This window comes from Aspergillus candidus, assembly GCF_002847045.1.
Source record: "Aspergillus candidus strain CBS 102.13 unplaced genomic scaffold BDW47scaffold_17, whole genome shotgun sequence".
In the NCBI taxonomy this organism is placed as follows: domain Eukaryota; kingdom Fungi; phylum Ascomycota; class Eurotiomycetes; order Eurotiales; family Aspergillaceae; genus Aspergillus; species Aspergillus candidus.
Window position 1 is genome coordinate 174039 of NW_020194022.1, and position 20009 is coordinate 194047.

A 20009-nucleotide genomic window follows, 5' to 3' on the forward strand; every position below is an offset into this window, starting at 1 on the left:
ACGACGTAACCCAATTCATGACGAGGTTGTCTTGCTTGTCTTGCTCCTCCAACGGTCCCATCCATCGCCGTCATTCCTTCTCTCTTCATTTTGTCACCCTTTTCTTGGTCTCCTGGCTTGTTCAGCTTGATTGTCCATTTCTCCTCCCTCAATTAATCGGGAGGATCTCCAGGTGGACCACCGTGATCCATACCGCACCCCTGGTTCGCTCCCCCTTGAAACCGACGACAGTGCGCCCGCAGTTGCCTGCAGTGCCGACCCGGCTTGATAGTCCCAATCAAGGCTCCCTTCTTAATTGCGCCCATCCCATAAATACGATCGTGCACCATGGATTACTCCTCCATATCGCACGACCCTGACCATCCGACGGGCACCGACCCGTGGGCTTCCCCGCGCACCAGCTACCCGGCCTCGACGACCAGCGACGTCCCTTCCTCGCCGTTACCTCCTCACGATGCGGAGACCCAGCCGGCCGACAGCTCCGAGCAAGGAGTTGACTCGCCGGACCTGTCGGAGCGCTTACAGGGTTCTCACCTCGGTAACTCGGACTACAGTGTCGACCAGGCGCAGTCCCCTGCACAACAGTCCCATCCCGACCAGCCTCGGTCTCAGCTCCCCGCCCGCTACCAAACCGGGCCCCGACAGAACGCCCGACAGCCGACACCTACATACAAGATCCAGGGGAAGATTACAGGTCTAGAGCGGACGGGCAAGAAGGACCCCATCCTGCGTTTCGATATCCACGTGAGTAGGAACCGGTGTGCGGAGGAGACTGGCCGTCTTGTACGCGCGTTTGTGGCTAATGTCCCTAGACCAATATCCCCAAATTCAGGACCACGCAGTATAGAGATGTTCGTCGCACCCATGGCGAATTCGTCAAGTTCGCCGAACACTTGATGTCCGCGAACCCAGAGGCGCTCGTTCCCGCCGTTCCCCCGCCACTGACCCCCGCCGGAGCCGGGACTGAGGAGGATGAGATTCGGGTCAAGGCGTCGATGCAACGATGGCTGAATTGTGTTCTGAGCAATGAGGTCCTGATCCAGGATGACGAAATGGTCTTGTTCGTCGAGAGCGACTTTGGCTACAGCCCCGTGGTGCGGATGAAGCAGCCCGCGAGTGGCATGCGAAGGAAAATGTTGAAGCAGTTCGCCCCGCCGCCGGATGATACCCCGGAGTTGCAAAGCGCGCGCCCGGTGGCGAAGATGTTCTATCTCGGAACGATGGATGCCAGCCATAAGGTCGACCGTCTGGTCAAGAGCCGACGAGGTACGTTTGGACCGATGGTTCTGTCTCCGCCGATCGTTTGAGTGAGTGACTGATTTTGATGACGTGCAGGACTGGGGCTTGCGGAGACGGAATTTGGCGCGAAGTTGGGTCAGATGAATGTGCAGGAGACCCATCCCGGTCTGGCCCATGCGTACCGCAAGCTGGGTAAGATCATCCAAACCGTTGGAGATTACCATGCCGTCCAAGCCACCGCCGAGGCGACCACGCTGGAAGACCCCCTGGGCTACCATTCATCCGACGCCTTTATTGTGAAGGAGACCCTGACGAACCGTCACATCCTCCTACGGGATTTGCTCCAGGCGCAGCAGGTCACCCACAGCAAACGGGCGGCCGCCGACCGGCTGAAAGTGAGCTCGTCGGTCCGGCCCGACAAGGTGGACGAGGCGATCAACGCCTTGGAGGATGCCCAGACCCGCGAGGACTACCTCACCAAGAAAACCCAGCGAGTCACGTCGAATCTGCTGATGGAGAAACGCCGCTGGTTCGACCGGACGTCGAGCGAGATGCTCGCCAGTCTCCGCGAGTACACCTTGCGCCAGATCGATGCCGAGCGGAGAACCCTTGCCACCCTGGAGAGCGTCCGACCCGACATCCGGGCGATCGACGCCTCCGGCGGACTGAGCCGGCTGGGCCGCGAAGCCCATCCCACGGCCCGACGGCCCAATCTCAGCGCGAGCCAAGGCCCGCGGGGGGATGCGTGGAGTGGAATCCCGCGCCGCAGCGACAGTTTGGGCCGTAGCATCAGCGGGAGTATCGTCCCTCCCACGCCGGACGACGAGGAGGAGGTGAACGGGCAAGGGGGTAAGGGGCGGATGCGCTCTCAGAGTGGCGTCAGCTCGATCGCCGAAGAAGATGATGACCGTCTGGACGCGCGGAATGCCGCCAGCCGGCTCGCGACCAGCACCTTCTGATCGTTGTTTGTAAAATTATGGATGTGCATGATTCCGTGTGATTCCCCTGTCTTTGCGATCCAGGTTGTGTCGCCACATGATTATGATTTCCTTGTCTTCGCCTTGCCTGGCTTCTTATTTTACAGCAATTCTTTCGATACGATTGCGCTTTTATGTCTACTTGAGCAATGAAGGTCTTGTGTATGCTGGCTTATTGCTGCCAGCTCAAAAGAAATTAGTTTTTTTATATTTACCATTTCCTTGCCCAGACATTGGCTACAGTCTACCTTTCTATTCTCCCTTGCCCCACGTAAAATCAGTAGGTAAAAGCCCAAGCGAGTCTGCGATGAGATGTAAACTATCGGGGCGGAACCACATCACGGAATAAATCTCTAGGTCGAGACATGGATGGATTGAGGCATGTCCAACGTGGGGATCACCAAGCTGACCTAGATGGTTGTTGAATGGCGTGATGAAGGGAAAGACGTCCTTGAACTGGAAGGTGGGCGTAGACTACCTGGCTTGATCGACACCACCACCACCTTTCACTACGCGTGGATACAGAACCCCACCATGAGACGATTGACCGGGGGGGGGGGGGATGAGCGACGTCATCTACTATCAGCAAGTGCGATTAAGGTGTGCTATCCGTATACGTACTCCGTACTGAAAACGCATTTACCAGATTACACATCCATGGACAGTTGTTTATAAGCGGAACGACAAATGACGCCGCTCGGAGACTTCCTGACTGGTTGTTTACAGCGTCCTGCATCGGGCCCCTCCACCCCCACTTTTGCTCGGTTGCCAACTTGCGACTGAACAGCTAGTTAGTTGGTCCTTTGACGGGGATCCTGTCCTATCCACTCTTGATTCCAAAGCATTCGTTGAGATCAAGCGTGGGAGCTTCCCGTAGCTATATTAAACTAAGCCAACATCCCATCTATCTTGGTTTCTTCATCGTGTTTTTCTCTTGACTTTCCTACTGGACATCGCTGTTGTCTACTTTAGCTGAATTTTGGTCTTTTACACGTTCGTGAAATCAGAAATGGCGCCCCCTAAGGTCTTTTTGTAAGTGCGAGTCTTCAGTGGTGCTGTTGGTGATACAGATCTGGATAGATCCTAGATCCTAACATCCATCTTCTTGCTTCAGCACCGGTGCTACCGGCTATATCGGCGGCGACGTCTTCTACAACATCACCCAGGCCCATCCCGACTGGGAGGCGTCCGTCCTGGTCCGGACCAAGGACAAGGCCGCCCAACTCACCAGCAAGTACCCCAACGTGCGAGTGGTGATCGGAGATTTGGACTCGGTCGACGTTATCGAGGAGGAAACCAAGAATGCCGACATCGTTTTCAGTATGTTCCTCTCTCCTCCCATTTCCACCGAGACCGTAACTATCAAGTGGCATGATGGGCATGGAACTAACAAGCATAGACTGCGCCGACTGCGACCATGTCGCCTCAGCCGAAGCTATCGCAAAGGGCCTCGCCCATCACACCCCCGAGAGGCCCGGGTGGCTGATTCACACTTCCGGCACGGGTATCTTGACCGTCGAAGACTTCCGCACCAACACCTGGGGTGTCTACCGGACCAAGGAGCACGATGACTGGGAGGGCGTTGACGAGCTAGTCAACAAACTGCCCGATGACTCTCTCCACCGCAACGTAGACAAGATCATCATCGAGGCCGGGAAGCGCTCCCCAGACAGCGTCAAGACGGCAATCGTCTGCCCGCCCACGATCTACGGCCCCGGCCGCGGCCCCGGCAATCAGAAGAGCATCCAGGCATACTGGTTGACGGCGGCCGTCCTGAAGCGCAAGAAGGGCATCCTAGTCGGTGACGGCAAGAACGTCTGGCACCAGGTGCACGTCCAGGACCTGAGCGACGTCTACCGGTTACTGGGCGATGCGGCCGTCGCGGGCGGTGGTAAGGCCACCTGGAACAACGAGGGCTACTACCTGGCTGAGAACGGGCCCTTCGTGTGGGGCGATATCCAGCGCGAGGTGGCTAGGGTGGCTTACGAGAAGAAGCTGATCCCGTCCCCTGAGGTTGATTCGTTGTCGGACGCTGAGGTCACCGAGCTGAACAAGTTTGGTCTTTATGCTTGGGGAAGCAGCTCGAGAGGCCATGCGCTCCGCGCGAGAAAGTTGTTGGGATGGTCGCCTAGCAAGCCTGGCTTGAAGGAGCTTATCCCGGAGATTGTGGATATCGAGGCGAAGGACTTGGGCCTGGTGTGAGAGTTTTGGGCGTGACTCCAAGTCTGTATCTTAAATACATTAAATGAATAAATGATATCATGCTACATATTGCGAGAGCCTCGTAAAGATAAATGAAGATGAAAGAGACCTCCCTGTTGGGGGAGGATCGTTCGGACTGGACAGCAAAAAGTAAAATTCGGACATGACTATATTGACTGAAAATAATAATTCATCCAAGTAACAACTATGGATATGGAGATAATGTGCTGGGATAAGGAAGATATGAACAGGATGGGCAGTAGCGCTCAAGCGACCTAAGCGCGGTTCACGCCCGGACGGCGCTTGGCGGCCTGCTGCTATCATCAGCTCCAACTATTGCTCTCATTTTCCTCCAGTTATTGGCCTGCTTTGTCCCAACTGACAACAACCTTGACGTTCCCCCTCTCTGTATTTCTTTTATGAGTTCCTAGTAGCAGGTAAGTTATCTATTTTTTTTGTTAATACACTTGTTTCCTGTCCCCTTTACACAATTTCCATTTGCGACGGTGTTTTCCCGCTAACCTCGCCCCAGTCCTCGGTTTCCCCCCATGACTTGCGATCTGTCGGAAACTCACCGGTTCTCTACCTGAGCATCCTCGCTTTGGCACCCCTGTCATGGCCCCAGGTGCTGGAGGAAAGAGAAAAAGAGGTGACCGATCGTGGTCCGGCGACTCCACGCACGACGGCCAGCGGCCTTCTCCCCACCGACCGGGCGGCCTCAACATGGCCCAACACCCACACCCCTCTCCTTCTCGCGACTATTCCGAAAATACGCGTGGAAGGTCGCGGAGACAGCCAGGCCGAGGAGGTAGAGGCGGGTTTGGTCGCAGACACAGTGGGGACGGCCATCCCCATCCGTCCGGTGACCGGAGGGATTCAACAGCCGCGTCCTCCCAAAACGCGCCCTCAACCACATCTGCTTCAGACCAGACCAACGGGACAACTGCTCAGCAGTCGCCGATGGCTTTTCCCGCGCCTGCGCCCCAGTCACAGCCGCAGCTTGATCCGCCCGCCCAGCCTCAATCGGCGCCGGCCTCGCAGCATCAAACGTCCCCCCCGACCCCCGTCCAACCCCCTTCGCGCCCGCCGCCGCCGCCGCCGCCGTTCGACTACGAATATGTCACGGATAGCGTGGTGGAGGACTGGGCCTCGACTGGGCGACAGCAACTCGTCGAGAACGGTATCCGAGCGCGCAATGAGGAAGACGTCTCGTTGTTGTCCTTTATTTACCAAGAAATCATCCAGAGTGCCCTTTATGGGAGGCTACTCCCGATAGATGCAGGTGCTGCCATAAAAGATGTCATCGGGGCAGATGTTGCGGCGGAGGACGTCAACATGGAGGGCCAAGGACAGGCCACGACGGCCTTTGATCCTCGCTCACTGTTCCTGGACACCTTATCTATCGTCACAGAATCCGACACGTCGAATGTCGCACTGAGGCCATTGGTGTTCTCGACCGCGATCAACCCTACCCTTATGCGCCTCCAGCTCGAAACACCCCTCCTTCAATCGCTTGGACTCGTGCGAGACACATTCAGCCGCATGCAAATTCGAAAGCAGACAAACCTTCTTTATCGCCAATCCAATTACAATCTCCTGAGAGAAGAGTCCGAGGGATATTCCAAGCTGCTCACCGAGTTGTTTACGACGAGCAACAACGAACCGCCGTCAAGTGAAGTTGTCGAAGATACCTTTGAAAAGGTAAAGGCAATGGTCGGCGCATTTGACATGGATGTCGGCCGCGTCCTCGACGTCACCCTCGATGTATTTGCTGCTGTTCTTGTGAAGCAGTACCGATTCTTCGTCAAACTCTTGCGTGTCAGCTCGTGGTGGCCCAAGGAAGATATTTTCCGCAGCTCTGGCAGAGACAACCGTGACTCCGGACTCCCCAATTGGGCTCTACCGGGCTCTTCGGGATGGATAACCACAGACGAGGAGCGGCTCCAGGCGATGCAGGCTAACGAACATCGAGACCATGAGTTCTGGAACAGGGTCCGGGAGATTGGGATCCGGGCTTTCTTCGAAATTGGTCGCGAGCCTATCTCCAAAGACGAGCTAAACCGCATCCTTCCAGAGTCAAACAGTCTCTCCGAAGAGGAGCTCAAGATAAGGAAATGGGTCGACGAAACCGGAACATTGCCACCTAAGGGAAGCAGGGTAGCCGCGCAGCTACTAGGCTTCAAGCTCCGCTTTTATTCCTCCCGCGCTCGCTCCAAGGCGGATGTGCTCCCGGATAACCTCATCTACCTGGCTGCCTTGTTGATCAAGGTCGGCTTTATCTCACTCCGTGACCTTTACCCCCACCTCTGGCGACCAGACGACTCCATGGAGGCCCTCAAGGAAGAAAAGATCAAAGAAAAGGCAGAAAGGGAAAGAGCCGCACGACCCGGTGGCGGCATCAATGCCCTCATGACGGCTGGTGCTCTGTCCGACGATACGCTACCAGCCCCTCGTATGCGCGATTCGGAGGCGCGTTCGGCGACCCCTGGCAAAGATCAAGACGCAGACAAAGCCGCGGCAAAGGCTGAAGAAGACGACCTGCCGGAGCCGTCAGATCAGAAGGTGCTCCTTCTCAAAAGTCTTCTGGCAATTGGCGCCCTTCCGGAGTCTTTTTTCTTTCTGAGCCGATTCCCATGGCTGATGGACACTTATCCCGAGCTTCCCGAGTTCATTCATCGTATTATTCACCACTGCCTGAGTAAAGTCTACACTCCTCTGCGCCCTCCCACGTCGACGGATGAGTTCAAAGAACCAAAGCAGATCATGAGTCAGGATCAATCGGGTGTCCCGAAAGGCCAAATTCGGTTGAGCCAGGCGCCCCCACCGCGAGTTCTTCGATGGGCTCAGCTGGACAAGGAGGATACGAATGACGGAACCGACTATCGATTCTACTGGGATGACTGGGCCGACAATGTGCCCATCTGCCAGTCCGTCGACGACGTCTTTGCTCTTTGCTCCTCGTTCCTCAACCTGTCTGGCCACAAAATAGGGCAGGACCCGAGCTTATTGGCGAAACTTTCGAGGATCGGCAAAGATAGCTTGAAGCAAGACGATTCGCCGGAAAACAGAGCTCGCTGGCAGGATCTATGCAAGCGTCTATTGCTCCCATCGATCAGTTTGACAAAAGCGAACCCGGGCGTCGTTAACGAGGTTTTTGACCTCGTGAGCTTTTTCCCGCGCGACACACGGTACAACATGTACGCTGAATGGTATTCCGGGCAAACCTCTCGGCTGCCCGATATCAAGTCTGCGTTCGATCAGGCACGAGCGGAAACGAAAGACGTGCTGAAAAGATTGAGCAAAACCAACATCAGACCCATGGCTCGCGCGTTAGCGAAGATTGCGTTCGCCAACCCCGGAATTGTCATCAACGTTGCGATCAGCCAAATCGAATCCTACGAAAACCTGATCGAGGTGGTCGTGGAATGCGCACGGTACTTCACCAACCTCGGGTACGACGTATTGACCTGGGGTCTGATTAGTTCCCTTGGCCAGAAGGGGAGGAGCCGTGTACAGGAAAGCGGTCTATTAACCAGTCGATGGTTGAACGCGCTGTCTACGTTTGCAGGTAGGACGTTCCGGCGATATTCGGTCATGGACCCAACGCCTGTACTGCAGTATGTTGTCGAACAGCTTCGCCACAATAACTCGACCGATCTCATTGTCTTGGAGCAAACGATCAGCTCAATGGCCGGTATCATCACGGACACGAATTTCAACGAGTCTCAAATACAAGCAATGACAGGCGGCGAGCTTCTTCAAGCACAAACCATCCTGCAGCTCCTTGATAAACGGCACGAATCCAAAACTACTTCCAAGCGGCTGATGAAGTCTCTCACGGTCTCCAAACTAGCCGGTCAGCTGCTCATTGCGATTGCCCAGGAACGCTGGACTTGTGTTTTCAAAGAATCCGATGGCTCTGATGAACTGAAGTTGCTGGGTAACGTCTTCGATGAGATCCACCGTATCCTAGCCCAGTACCTCGATTTGCTTCGCAGCAACTTGACAATTGACGAGTTCGATGCTTTCGTCCCCGACCTTGCTTCCCTTGTCCGTGAATTTGGCGTTCAGCCTGAGATCGCGTTTTGGATTCGCAGACCGAGTGTCGCCAAAAGGATTGCCGAAGTCGACAAAGCAACACAGGAGGAAGCAGCAGCAGCAGCTGCTGCTAAACCCCAGGACATCAAGGTCGAAGTGCCAGAGACCGAGACCGACAAGATGGAGACGGCAGATGATGGTGAACCGACAGCGACGGAAGCGCCAGCTGTCAACTCCATGGATGTCGACAAAGAGCAGCCTCAGCCAACCGATGCTGATGCTGCCAATGCAACGGAGCTGTCGACCGCACCGATCCCTGCTGCTGCTGAATTGCCTCTGAACCCGGTCATACAGGATCTTCAGGACCAAGTCAAGTCCGCCCTGCCTTCCGACAACTGGAATGTCGTTGGGTTGCATTTCTACGTGACCTTCTGGCAGTTGTCGATTTACGACGTTCACATACCCCAGAAAGCCTATGAGGATGAGATAGATCGACAGAAGAGGAAGGTGATGGTCATCAATAATGATCGTTCTGACATTAGTATGGCTGGCACGCAGAGAAAGGAGCGAGAAAAGAAGCAGATCACCCAGCTTCAAGATCAAATCTTGGAGGAGAATAAGGCCCACCTCAAATCCTACGGTCAGACGCGGGGAAAGCTGCAAAAAGAAAAGGACCGATGGTTTGCCGGCATGCGTGGGAAGCATGATTCTTTGAATGTTGCCCTGCTTGAGCAATGTTTCTTGCCTCGTCTGCTTCTTTCTCCCATTGATGCGTTCTACTGTTTCAAGATGCTGAAGGTCCTTCATACATCCGGAACTCCGAATTTCCGGACAGTTGGTCTATTAGATCAGCTTTTCCGGGAGCAAAGGCTCACTGCGCTGATTTTCCAGTGTACCTCGAGGGAAGCAGACAACCTCGGGTGCTTCCTGAACGAGATCCTGCGTGACCTCACCCGCTGGCATGCAAGCAAGGCCGTCTACGAAAAGGAGGCTTTCGGAAACAAGAAGGACCTCCCCGGGTTCGCCATGAACGTGGACCCCGAGGGGAAGCCTACAATGTTCCTGGAGTATGAGGACTTTCGCCGATTGCTGTACAAGTGGCACCGCCTTATAGCCGCCGCGTTGAAGATTTGTCTTAACGGTGGAGAGTATATGCACATTCGCAACGCTATCAGTGTGCTCAAGGCGATCGTCCAACATTTCCCAGCGGTCAACTGGATCGGTCGCGACATGCTAACGAGCGTGAACACCTTAAGCCAGCAGGATGAGCGGGATGACGTGAAGATTCCCGCCGCCTCACTAATTGGTGATCTCAACCGGCGGGAGAAGAAATGGATGCTTCCCCAGGAATTCATGATTACCAACCAGCCACTTGCAGTAGGTAAAGGCAAGAACGATTCTACAAGTGGCAAGCCCGGGACTCCACGCCCTAAGTCTACCACACCGGCTCCACTAAACGCTGCTGCGACCGAATTCCAGCCATCAGCAGCCAACGAGTAAGTCAACGAATGAAACCCATGGACCTCGCTGTCGACTATGTGCGCATTTCTGATCGGCTCAATCACAGATCCCAAAATATTCAAAACTCCGAGACCACTGCTAAAATGGAGGTCGAAGACGGCGAGATTGAGGATGCGAAGATGGCCGATGCCATCGCCAAGGGCGCGGATGGAACTGACCAAACTGCAAAGAGACCATCTGAAGAGACTGCCATTCTGTCATCCCAGGATGCATCCACAAAAGAAGCTCTACCCACTGACGATCAATCTGCCGCTGGTCATGAGCCGTTGACAAATGAGAAGCCTGCACCTGCAGGTGCCGAAGCGGGCACTGAGGGTGAGCCTACTCCTCCACCTTCGTTGACCGATGCTCATACTCCCTCGAAAGGCTCGGAGTACCCAGGAAAGCATCCAAATAATGCTAAACGTTCTGATTCAGAACGTGGTCCGCCTGGAAGCGTCAACCCTCGTTCCCTCCCTCACGCACCGAACCGTCCTTACAGAGATGAGGCTAGACTTCCCCCTCGGCCTGATCTTCTAGATGATCGACGCGAGAGAATCTCGGACTATCCCCGGGGTGGCCGCTTCAACGACCACGATTTTGGCCGGCCATTCGACCAGCCCATGGGCGACGGCAGAAACCTTGGCCGTCTCGACAGGGAATACCCACTCAGGCCGCCGATGGACGAACCGTTCCGTGGTCCTTCCTATCGGGAAGGGCGTCTACCGCAGCCAGACTGGCCCGATCGGTCCGGGCGTTTCCGTCCTGATGCGCGAGATGGCCTGCCCGGAGCACGATCTGGCCCACCACCACACCCCGATCGTGCAGGATTGATACCTGAGCGGGGTGGGGAAGGTTTCCGACGTGGGGAAGTTTTCCGACAAGACAAGGAAGAGCGAAAGAGCTTGTCTAACCGACCCATTTCACCGCAAAGAGTGGAGCTGCCCAGCCGGCCGGAGCGTTTCCCGTCTGACGATCGCCGACCTTTGAACTACTCTCAATCTCACCAGCGACACGAAGACATGCCGGTTGGACCTCGACTTGATCGACCTTCCCGAGCCGCCGCAGATATACCCGATCCAAAGGAACCACCCTCCGGCGGGGACATGAGCCATGGACGTTTGCGGCAGCCAGATCCTGTTTCCGACATTCCTTCTGGACCTCGAAGAAATGCTCAGGGCCGAGGTGGGCGGAACATGCCTGGTCAACTGCATCCTGGCCCGATGGGCCCCTCTGAGCGACAGCCCCCGAGCGGTCCAGGGAGGCAAGGCATGCGAAATGCTTCTGATAAGCCCTCATCTGGTGGGCCCGCATCGCCGGATTCTGAACGACTCCAAGCCACCGGGATGCACCCGGACCGGCTCAGGGTTCTACAGCAGCAGCAACCGCCGCCCAGCGATGGAGGGCAGGCGCCTAGCCCGCGCGCCCAGAACCCGCCGGTGTCCCCAGCATCGGCCGTCCCCCCATCGGGGCCTCGGAGTACGCATGGCCCTTCCTCGGGGCCACCGCCTGCCTCCCGTGGTCCTCCTCCGTCCGGAGGGAGTTTCAGCGGGGAGCGAGGGAGAGGAGATAAGCGGTTCGCTGGCATCAACAATATGCTCCAACAATCCGGCGGGCCAGCCGACCGTGGCGGCCCCGGCCCCGGTCCCGGCCCCGGCCCCGCGATCCGTGGCCGTGGTGCCAGCCGACAGATGGCATCTGTGGGTGGCCCGTCCCCTCAGAACTCGCGACCCCCGACTCCCAGTGGCCCGGAGGATGGCGGCCGACCCGGGTCGTTCACCCAGGGCCGGGCCGACCTCCTGGCTGAAGATGGACCTCCCCGGGCTCGACGAGGCGACCTCCTGGATGAAGCCGGCCCTGAATCTCGACGATCCTCCGGACGATTTCCACACGACCGAGAGCGGGAGCGCGATCGGGAACGCGAGCGTCGCGGCGGCGGTGGCGGTGGCGGTGGGGAAGATGATGGATCTCGCGGCACGAATCGGCGGGAGGAATTCCGGGAGCGCACCCGCGATTTCGAGCGCGAGCGCAGTCGCCGAAGCGATGCGGGGGCTAGTATGCGAGACGAGCGGTACGAGTCTCGCGAAGCCTCCCGACGCGGACCGGGCGCGCGCGACGAGAACCGTCGGCGGCGGGATCGAGACGAGGGACCCGACGGCGGCCCGAACAGCAGCAACCAGGATCACGAGGGACGTCTTCGGCCCCCGTCGTCGCTTGGCGGCCAGCCACCCCCTCCGCCGCCACCACTGGCCCCCGCCGGCAGCGGTCCCAGCGGTCCCAACGGTCCCGAGGACGATCGACGCTGGGGAGGCCGAGAGATGCGGGACCGCGATCGGGATCGCATGAGAGACCGTCCTCGGGAACGCGACTACCCTCGGGAGAACCCGCCTGGACCTCCTCCGTACCGCAAACGGGGACGTCCTGGCGGCGACGAGGGAGTCCACGGGGACGGCGTTGGACGAGGGGGGATGCGCATGGGGAGTGAAAGCAAACGACCTCGTCGGGGTGCTTAAAGGGGGACGAAAGTTCTCTGCTTGCTATCCCTTCCCTTCACGCCTTTGTTTTTCCTTTTCATTTCTCCATTATATCAATGACATGCATTGTTGGACGGTGTTCTATATCTTGTTGTCTTGGTTGTACTCCGTTTCTGGCCCTTTCTCTTTTCTTCATTTCCTGTGGTTGTTATTACTATTTCTATCTGGTTGTATCCCTCATACTCTCCCTTTCTCTCTTTTCATTCCTCTTTTTACTATTGACCTGGCAAGCATAATGGATGCGAATTTAAGATGTGACATGATGACTTTCAATCCTGTGTATAACTAGTAGAGAAACTCTGATGGATTTCTGCCTCCGTCCCCGTCCTTCCTCTTCCGTTCTCTTTCTTCTCCTGATAGTTTCTTTCTCTTCTCAATCACACGTCCTATCTTGAACTACACCCTATCTTGAACTACACCCTATCTTGAACTACATCCTATCTCTCCCCCTCTCGATTCCTCCCTCGTGAGTCTCCACTTCTACGCCCCCACTCGCTCCATCTAATCAATCTATTCTTATCTTCATCTCACTAGTCCTCTTGAGTATAAGACTACTGAGGCAACCCGGACCGATATTCCGCCCATTTCACCTCCGCTAACCCGCCCAGATCCTATCGGTTAATCATCGGCGTCTCCTCCGTGGCTTTTTCAGCGCCGCATCGCCGGCCCTGCAGTCCCTAAACATCACGCAATCACGCCAACGGATCCTCCTTAGCGCAAAACCATTCGCATATTACATGTGGGTCCTTAGATCTGAAGGAGAAAAAAAAGAGAGAGAGAGCGAGAGCTCTTTGCGGCAATGCACCCGGCAGCTCCTTCCAAGCCCTCAAATCCCAATCCTTCCCCTCATCTTCGGGATTTCCAGTTTCCACGTCACTCCCCTCAGGATGTTAGTTTCTCCACCGCTGGGAAGAATTCGGCTGTGGGGACCGTCGATCCACACTATCATTGCTCCACAGGTCGATCGAGGATAAGGACTTGTGAAACCAGGCGGGGAGATTGGGAATGGCGCTGAGTTTGATGCCGCGCTCGTGCTCTTCTTTTTTTTTTTTTTTTTTTTTTTGCCCTCGCGTCGCGAGCCATGACAAACGGAATGCTCTCCTCGGTACAATTGTCCTTCTCGCACTTCCCGCGATACTCTCTGTTTGTGTCTATATATATCGTGCGGCTCGGAGGTTGAGTCCGGCGATCTGGCTTCTATCTCTCTATTTTTTCTTATTTGATCTCCTGTTCCCCCCCTCCTCGTCTGCCCGCTCTCTTGCTCCTGACATCGTGTTCCCCCGCTGTTCACGATAAGTTGTTCCGCAGCCCGTCCGCCCTCAGCCGTATTTGCCCAAGCAAACTATTCGGTGTCGACTTCTGAGCTTTGGAAGGAAAAATAGAGACCATTGTTGTCTTTCTTGACTCGTGAAAATGCCTCGTCTGGACGTGGAAAAAACGATCGAAGAGCTGACGCTCGGGGAGAAAGTAGCCCTGACGGCCGGTGAGTCCCCGTTTCCCTTGCAAACCAAACGATTATTCCACGGTCAAGTTGCCGTGGAAGACGTGGGCTTGGTTAAGCTGACGTATGATGTTCTCCGTTTGTAGGAATCGATTTCTGGCACACGGCTGCGGTGGAGCGTCTGAATATCCCCTCTCTGCGCATGTCCGATGGTCCCAATGGAGTGCGCGGAACCCGGTTCTTCAACGGCGTGCCTGCGGCGTGCTTTCCCTGCGCCACGGCCCTGGGAGCGACGTGGGACGTTGAGCTGCTGCACAAAGTGGGCCACTTGATGGGTGAGGAATCCATTGCGAAAGGTACCCACATCGTCTTGGGTCCCACGATCAACATCCAGCGGTCCCCGCTCGGAGGACGAGGGTTCGAGTCGTTTGCCGAGGACGGTGTGCTGTCGGGCCAGCTGGCTGGCTACTACTGCAAGGGTGTCCAGGAGACGGGTGTTGCGGCGACCCTCAAACATTTCGTCTGTAACGACCAGGAGCACGAGCGTCTGGCGGTTGATAGCATCGTGACCAGGCGTGCGATGCGTGAGATCTACCTGCTGCCGTTCCAGCAGGCTATGAAGATCTGCCAGAGCGCTTGTATCATGACCGCTTACAACAAGGTCAATGGGTTTCATGTCAGCGAAAACAAAGAAATCATCACCGACATCCTCCGCAAGGAGTGGGGATGGGACGGCCTGGTGATGAGTGACTGGTATATCATTGCGTGAGACCCGGACGAGCCTACGAAAGATACTAACTACCTCCCTAGGTTCGGAACCTACAGCACATCAGACGCCATCCTCGCGGGTCTGGATCTGGAGATGCCTGGCAAGACCCGCTGGCGTGGGACTGCCCTGGCTCACGCCATTTCGTCCAACAAGGTCCCCGAATTCGTCGTTGACGAGCGAGTCCGCAATGTGCTGAATCTCGTGAACTGGGTGGATTCGCTGAACATCCCATCCAACGCGCCAGAGAAAGCCCTCAACCGACCCCAGGACCAGGCCCTGCTGCGGCAGACCGCGGCAGAGTCTGTTGTCCTCATGAAAAACCAGGATAACATCCTCCCCCTCAGCAAGGACAAGTCGATCTTGGTTATCGGTCCGAACTCCAAGATCGCAGCCTACTGCGGTGGTGGGTCCGCGTCTCTAGACCCCTACTACACCGTGACGCCCTTTGAGGGGGTATCCGGCGAAAGCAAGGGCGAAGTGCAGTTCTCCCAGGGTGCCTACTCGCACAAGGATCTGCCTCTGCTGGGCCCTCTGATGAAGACTGCCGACGGGAAAACCGGCTTCAAGTTCCGTGTTTTCAACGAGCCCGTCTCGCAGCCGAACCGGGAACTGATCGACGAGCTGCACCTGGTGTCGTCGAGCGGCTTCCTCATGGACTATATCAACCCCAAGATCAAGTCTTTCACCTTTTTCGTCGACATGGAGGGCTTCTACACGCCAGAGGAGGACGGGATCTACGACTTCGGCGTCACGGTGGTTGGGACCGGCCGGCTCCTGGTGGACGGTGAGGTGGTCGTGGACAACACCAAGAACCAGCGCCAGGGATCTGCCTTCTTTGGCAATGGCACCGTCGAGGAGAAGGGAAGCAAGGAGCTCAAGGCCGGCCAGACGTACAAGATCGTCCTCGAGTTCGGCAGTGCCCCCACATCCGACCTCGACCAACGGGGTGTCGTGATCTTCGGCCCTGGCGGGTTCCGATTCGGAGCCAGCCGCCGCGTCAGCCAGGAGGAGCTCATCTCCAAGGCCGTCGAAGCGGCCGCCAAGGCCGAGCAGGTCGTCATCTTCGCCGGCCTCACCAGCGAGTGGGAGACGGAGGGTTACGACCGCGACCACATGGACCTACCCCCGGGCAGCGACGAGATGATCACGCGCGTTCTGGAAGCGAACCCGAACGCCGTGGTCGTCATCCAGAGCGGCACGCCGGTCACGATGCCATGGGAGAAGAAGACCAAGGCGCTGTTGCAGGCATGGTTCGGCGGCAACGAGTGCGGCAACGGTATCGCAGACGTCCTGTACGGCAACGTGAACCCGTCCGCCAAGCTGCCCGTGACCTTCCCCGTGCGCCTGCAGGACAACCCCAGCTACGTCAACTTCCGCTCCGAGCGCGGCCGCGTGCTCTACGGTGAAGACGTCTACGTTGGATACCGCTACTACGAGAAGATCGAGCTGCCGCCTCTCTTCCGCTTCGGCCACGGCCTCTCCTACACGAGCTTCACCCGCAGCGATCTAACCATCGCCACCGTCCCGGAGAAGCCCGGCGCGCTCGAAGACGGCGAACCCATCACGGTCACCGTCACCGTCACCAACACGGGCCGCGTCGCCGGCGCTGAGATCGTCCAGCTGTGGGTCGTCCCGCCCCCGACGGGCGTGAACCGCCCCGTGCGCGAGCTCAAGGGCTTCACCAAGGTGTTCCTCACCCCCGGGGAGAAGAAGACGGTGCAGATCACCGCGGAGAAGAAACTGGCAACGAGCTGGTTCGACGAGCAGAGGGCGAAGTGGGCGAGCGAGAAGGGCGAGTATAAGGTTGAGGTCACGGGCACCGGGGATGAGGTCCTCACTGGTTCTTTCTCCGTGGAGAAGACCAGATACTGGCTGGGTCTGTGAGGTGGATGTGGTTTCCTTCACAAAACAAGACGTACATATCTATCTGTGTGTATATATACCTCGACGATAAACTAGATTTGTTTGGTCTTGGTTTGGGTTTGACTTTGTGTTTGGTTCTGTTGTCTGCTTGTGGAATCAGAAAAGAAGGGCAGATGGATGGATGAATGAATGAATAAATGAGACGAGATGATGAAAAAAGTCAGATCGGATGATAGCGACAAATTGAATTGGATTTATTGATTTATTGATTGATAAATAGATTGAGTGATTGGCATTGTTCCTTATTACATTGACTGCCCTCTATAAATAAGTGAACGAAGATGGTGCAGTAGGTCTGGTTAGCATAGGGACTGATTCTATGTATATACACGTGGTTAGGATCTTGTAAAGACTGTCTTTGTGGTCTCGTAGTGGAATAAGCTTGCAATCACTACCTAAGAGATTAAGATATTTCTGAGTATATTCCATATTATTATCCAAGTACTATATTATTACCTAGAGTTTCAACAAACTATATATATATATATATGTCGCCGGGTATCATATCTCGATGAGAAAAATTTGAGGTGCTGATGCGTCTGTCCGGAATCTTCTTTTCCCCCAGAGTCCATCCAGTTACATAGGATAGATAGCATCAACGCAGTCAGTCTGAGTTCGACATCACCACTCAAGCAGTAAATGGCGAATTAGACAGAATAAGCCCGAAGGTGTTGGACGGAAACGAAACGAAACCAAATCAAACCCGGTAGGGGGTTCGTTTCTCAATGTTTGCATGTAGGTAATGCATGCATGCATAGACATGGGTAGAAGAAGGATATCCTGATCGTGCTATGCTCCGGAAAGTAAACATCCCCCTCCCTCGGGCTTGCTGCTTTTTGTATTTTCGTGTCATTTATTGCTTGGTATTTCTGTCCACAGCATGTATTACGACACAGCGGCGCCAGCTCCAGTACCCCCACGGCGTTTTCCGAACCAGCCTGCCAATCTCTGGAACATCGAGGGTGGCCGCCCCTGACGCTGCAGCGGCGGACCCTCGGGGAGGTCTGAGTGTGACGACTCCGAGGAACGAAGGGCTGACTTGCGCTTCGTCAGCATGCTCAGCTTGTTTCTGGTTGACCATGAGGTCGGCTGTCGGGAGCGAGTGGTCGCCGGGCGACTGGGTAGTTGCGCTGGCGCGGATGGTCGGGAGGGCGTCGTGCTGGGACGGGGTCGTTGATGGGGTTCCGGCTCGGAATGATTCTGCTGTAGTTCGGCGGGGCCCGGTTCTTGGGGGTGCTTCGTACTACTGTCGGCAGGGGCTGTGTTCATCCGGGCGAGGACAGCCTGCTGCAAGGTCTGATGGCGCTCCTCTTCTTCCTCCGCCGTCATGATGTGCATGAACCCGCTGCTGTCGATGATGACGGCGGGCTCTGGGCGTTCATGCCAGTCCGAAGCCTCGTCATCTGTCTCCTCTGCCAGACCAATGGACGGTCTGCTGCTGAGGTGTCCGTCTCGCATGGGTGCGGGTAGACGTGACGGCGTTGAGGCGTCGCCGTTTGGCAATCCAAAGCTGGGGGCGGCTGGATGAAGTAGGCCCGGTTGCGGAGAACAGAAGCTCGGCACGTCACCGGTCGCAAAGCTGGCATCGGAATTCAAAAACACCTCGAAATTCTCAGGGCTGTCATCCGGGCCCGCTGCCGGGGGTGGCTGGAAGCCGTCTGGTTCAGGTCCCATGAGGAAAGTCAGGGTCTCCATGTCCACGTGCGTTTGGGGCACCCCGGTTGCCGGGGCACCGTCCATGGATCGCATACAGTCCGCTGGACGCTTCGGCTGTCGTGACTGCTTCCGAGGACTCTTGAGAGAGGCTCTCCCGCTGGAGGGATCGGTGTCCCAGGCGGAGGTGGTGTTGGAGCCGGGAGTGGCACATCGGTTGCGACTGAAGACGGAGCCGGCGTCTGATCGTCGATCCGAGTGCGAAGAATGGAGATTGCGCATGGTTTGTATGCTGGGCTGTTGGGTCAACCCGACTCCCGAGTCGAATTTGGTGGCCCGCTTGGCCACCTCAGGCCCTACACTCGGTGTGAGGTATTTGGATTCAATCTGGGCGGCGCGCACCTCGGCAGACCGCACGGCTGGCTCCGAGGTGGTGGAAGCCCGTTGCGCACCTGGCGCGGGGACTCCCTGTTCGATACGGTAAACAAGAAGCGAGCAAGCGTACCGCACATCGGCCTCCAACTGTGGTGCTATCTTCTGACGCGAGATCAAGGGAGAAGAGGGCAGGATGGGGCTATCGATGGTGTCATAAGATGGACTCATGTTGTTCAAGACCCCGGCAAACGTGGGTTTCTGGACACGTTAGCCCATGCAAACGGAAGGGAGTCTATTGTTTGGGGTTTCCTTTACCTGAGAACCGAAGACGAACGACAGGGATGGACGCATCTTGGAAAATTGACGTGTCCGAGGAACTGTACGCTCCATGGCGTGAGGTTATTGGCGGTGATGAATGGGCACCGATGGGTGGAAGGATGGAAGCAAGTGAGAAGCAAATGGGAAGAGTAGAATAGAACAGACGAATGAGAGGGAAAAATGATTGGAATGGCCAACGCAACAGATATTCGTGTATATCCACCAGCCAACGTGTGTTATGCCTGTAATTTTAGCGCTAGCAACAGGAGGACTCTGTCTGGTATGCAATCGCAGATTGACAATTTGGTTGGGCAGCCAGTGCCAGATAGAAATAATTTCAGAGACAAATGAAATGCGGAAATGAGGAATGCGAGATTGATTGCAAGGGGTGCCGGTAGTTATCCAGAGCACTAAACTGGAATGCAGACTGGGGAGGGGACAAGCCTCGGTATATACGAGGGAGACCGGCTAAGACGGGGCCATTCACGTCCGGAGATAGTCTTTGTTGGAGTATATTAAGGAAAGGATGCTCTCCATGTGACTGAGGAGGGTCATCAAATCTTGCAATCAATACAGGATCAGTCAAGTGGATCGTCACGAATGGCACATCTCGAGGGGCAGCCAATACGAGCGCGTTGGTGAGGGATCTTTGGGCGATGGAGGCGGATGGAGACGGTCAGATGGGGATGCAGTGGAGGTGCATGAAGAGTCGAGGCTAAAAGGAGGGACTAGATGGAAGAATGACGGAATGACGGAGATGGTGGGTGGAAAGGAGGAAGTAAAAAATTGGAAGTTGAAAGAAGGAAGAAAGAAAGAAAGAGAGAGAGAGAAAGTGACACGCCATGTCACGGGTCCTGCGCTCACTCCTCTCGTCGTTCTTCTCTCCTATGATTTCCTAGTGTTTTACTTTCTTTTCTCCTACTTCTCACCTCTGGTAACACAACATTCATGAACTATACGGGATACACCCGGGACGACTTCCATGTCGGACTCTCCCCGGAATCTAAACTCTCCTATCATGCAGCAGACTATTGCCGCGG

At 56.0% G+C, this 20009-nt stretch overlaps 7 protein-coding genes across 7 annotated transcripts; 6 read left to right on the forward strand and 1 right to left on the reverse strand.

The window, feature by feature from the left end:
- The first annotated feature begins 68 nt into the window (after positions 1–68).
- Positions 69–2443, forward strand: BDW47DRAFT_104351 (retromer subunit VPS17). The gene is made up of 3 exons (XM_024812302.1): positions 69–744; positions 813–1266; positions 1336–2443. Exons 1-3 carry the CDS (start codon positions 328–330, stop codon positions 2196–2198), a joined length of 1734 nt encoding a protein of 577 aa, XP_024672829.1. The 5' UTR covers positions 69–327; the 3' UTR covers positions 2199–2443.
- A 782-nt stretch (positions 2444–3225) lies between these two features.
- BDW47DRAFT_117013 (putative THO complex component (Rlr1)) lies at positions 3226–9956 on the forward strand (the record flags this gene model as incomplete). The annotated part of the gene is made up of 7 exons (XM_024815021.1): positions 3226–3248; positions 3331–3536; positions 3616–4412; positions 5010–5635; positions 5666–5939; positions 5979–7928; positions 8199–9956. The coding sequence occupies 7 exons, from the start codon at positions 3226–3228 to the stop codon at positions 9954–9956; spliced, it is 5634 nt and encodes a 1877-aa protein (XP_024672830.1).
- A 1196-nt stretch (positions 9957–11152) lies between these two features.
- BDW47DRAFT_125049 (uncharacterized protein) lies at positions 11153–12469 on the forward strand (the record flags this gene model as incomplete). Its single annotated transcript, XM_024816331.1, has 1 exon — positions 11153–12469. One exon carries the CDS (start codon positions 11153–11155, stop codon positions 12467–12469), a length of 1317 nt encoding a protein of 438 aa, XP_024672831.1.
- On the forward strand, positions 12215–12798 carry BDW47DRAFT_104356 (uncharacterized protein). Its single transcript, XM_024812303.1, has one exon. The coding sequence runs from the start codon at positions 12552–12554 to the stop codon at positions 12777–12779; it is 228 nt and encodes a 75-aa protein (XP_024672832.1). The 5' UTR covers positions 12215–12551; the 3' UTR covers positions 12780–12798.
- Positions 12799–13903: 1105 nt separating this feature from the next.
- On the forward strand, positions 13904–16584 carry BDW47DRAFT_117015 (beta-glucosidase H; the record flags this gene model as incomplete). The annotated part of the gene is made up of 3 exons (XM_024815022.1): positions 13904–13973; positions 14078–14684; positions 14742–16584. 3 exons carry the CDS (start codon positions 13904–13906, stop codon positions 16582–16584), a joined length of 2520 nt encoding a protein of 839 aa, XP_024672833.1.
- Positions 16295–16826, forward strand: BDW47DRAFT_104360 (uncharacterized protein). The gene has a single exon (XM_024812304.1). The coding sequence runs from the start codon at positions 16590–16592 to the stop codon at positions 16746–16748; it is 159 nt and encodes a 52-aa protein (XP_024672834.1). The 5' UTR covers positions 16295–16589; the 3' UTR covers positions 16749–16826.
- A 682-nt stretch (positions 16827–17508) lies between these two features.
- Positions 17509–19002, reverse strand: BDW47DRAFT_125051 (uncharacterized protein; the record flags this gene model as incomplete). The annotated part of the gene is made up of 2 exons (XM_024816332.1): positions 17509–18909; positions 18967–19002. 2 exons carry the CDS (start codon positions 19000–19002, stop codon positions 17509–17511), a joined length of 1437 nt encoding a protein of 478 aa, XP_024672835.1.
- Between the last annotated feature and the right edge of the window lie 1007 nt (positions 19003–20009).

Bases quoted from the DNA above. Each gene is read 5' to 3' on its own strand.
- BDW47DRAFT_104351 (XM_024812302.1), top strand. From the start codon at position 328: ATGGATTACTCCTCCATATCGCACGACCCTGACCATCCGACGGGCACC. The intron at 745-812 runs GTGAGTAGGAAC...TAATGTCCCTAG, and splicing joins TCCTGCGTTTCGATATCCAC to ACCAATATCCCCAAATTCAG. The intron at 1,267-1,335 runs GTACGTTTGGAC...GATGACGTGCAG, and splicing joins TCTGGTCAAGAGCCGACGAG to GACTGGGGCTTGCGGAGACG.
- BDW47DRAFT_104356 (XM_024812303.1), top strand. From the start codon at position 12,552: ATGCATTGTTGGACGGTGTTCTATATCTTGTTGTCTTGGTTGTACTCC.
- BDW47DRAFT_104360 (XM_024812304.1), top strand. From the start codon at position 16,590: ATGTGGTTTCCTTCACAAAACAAGACGTACATATCTATCTGTGTGTAT.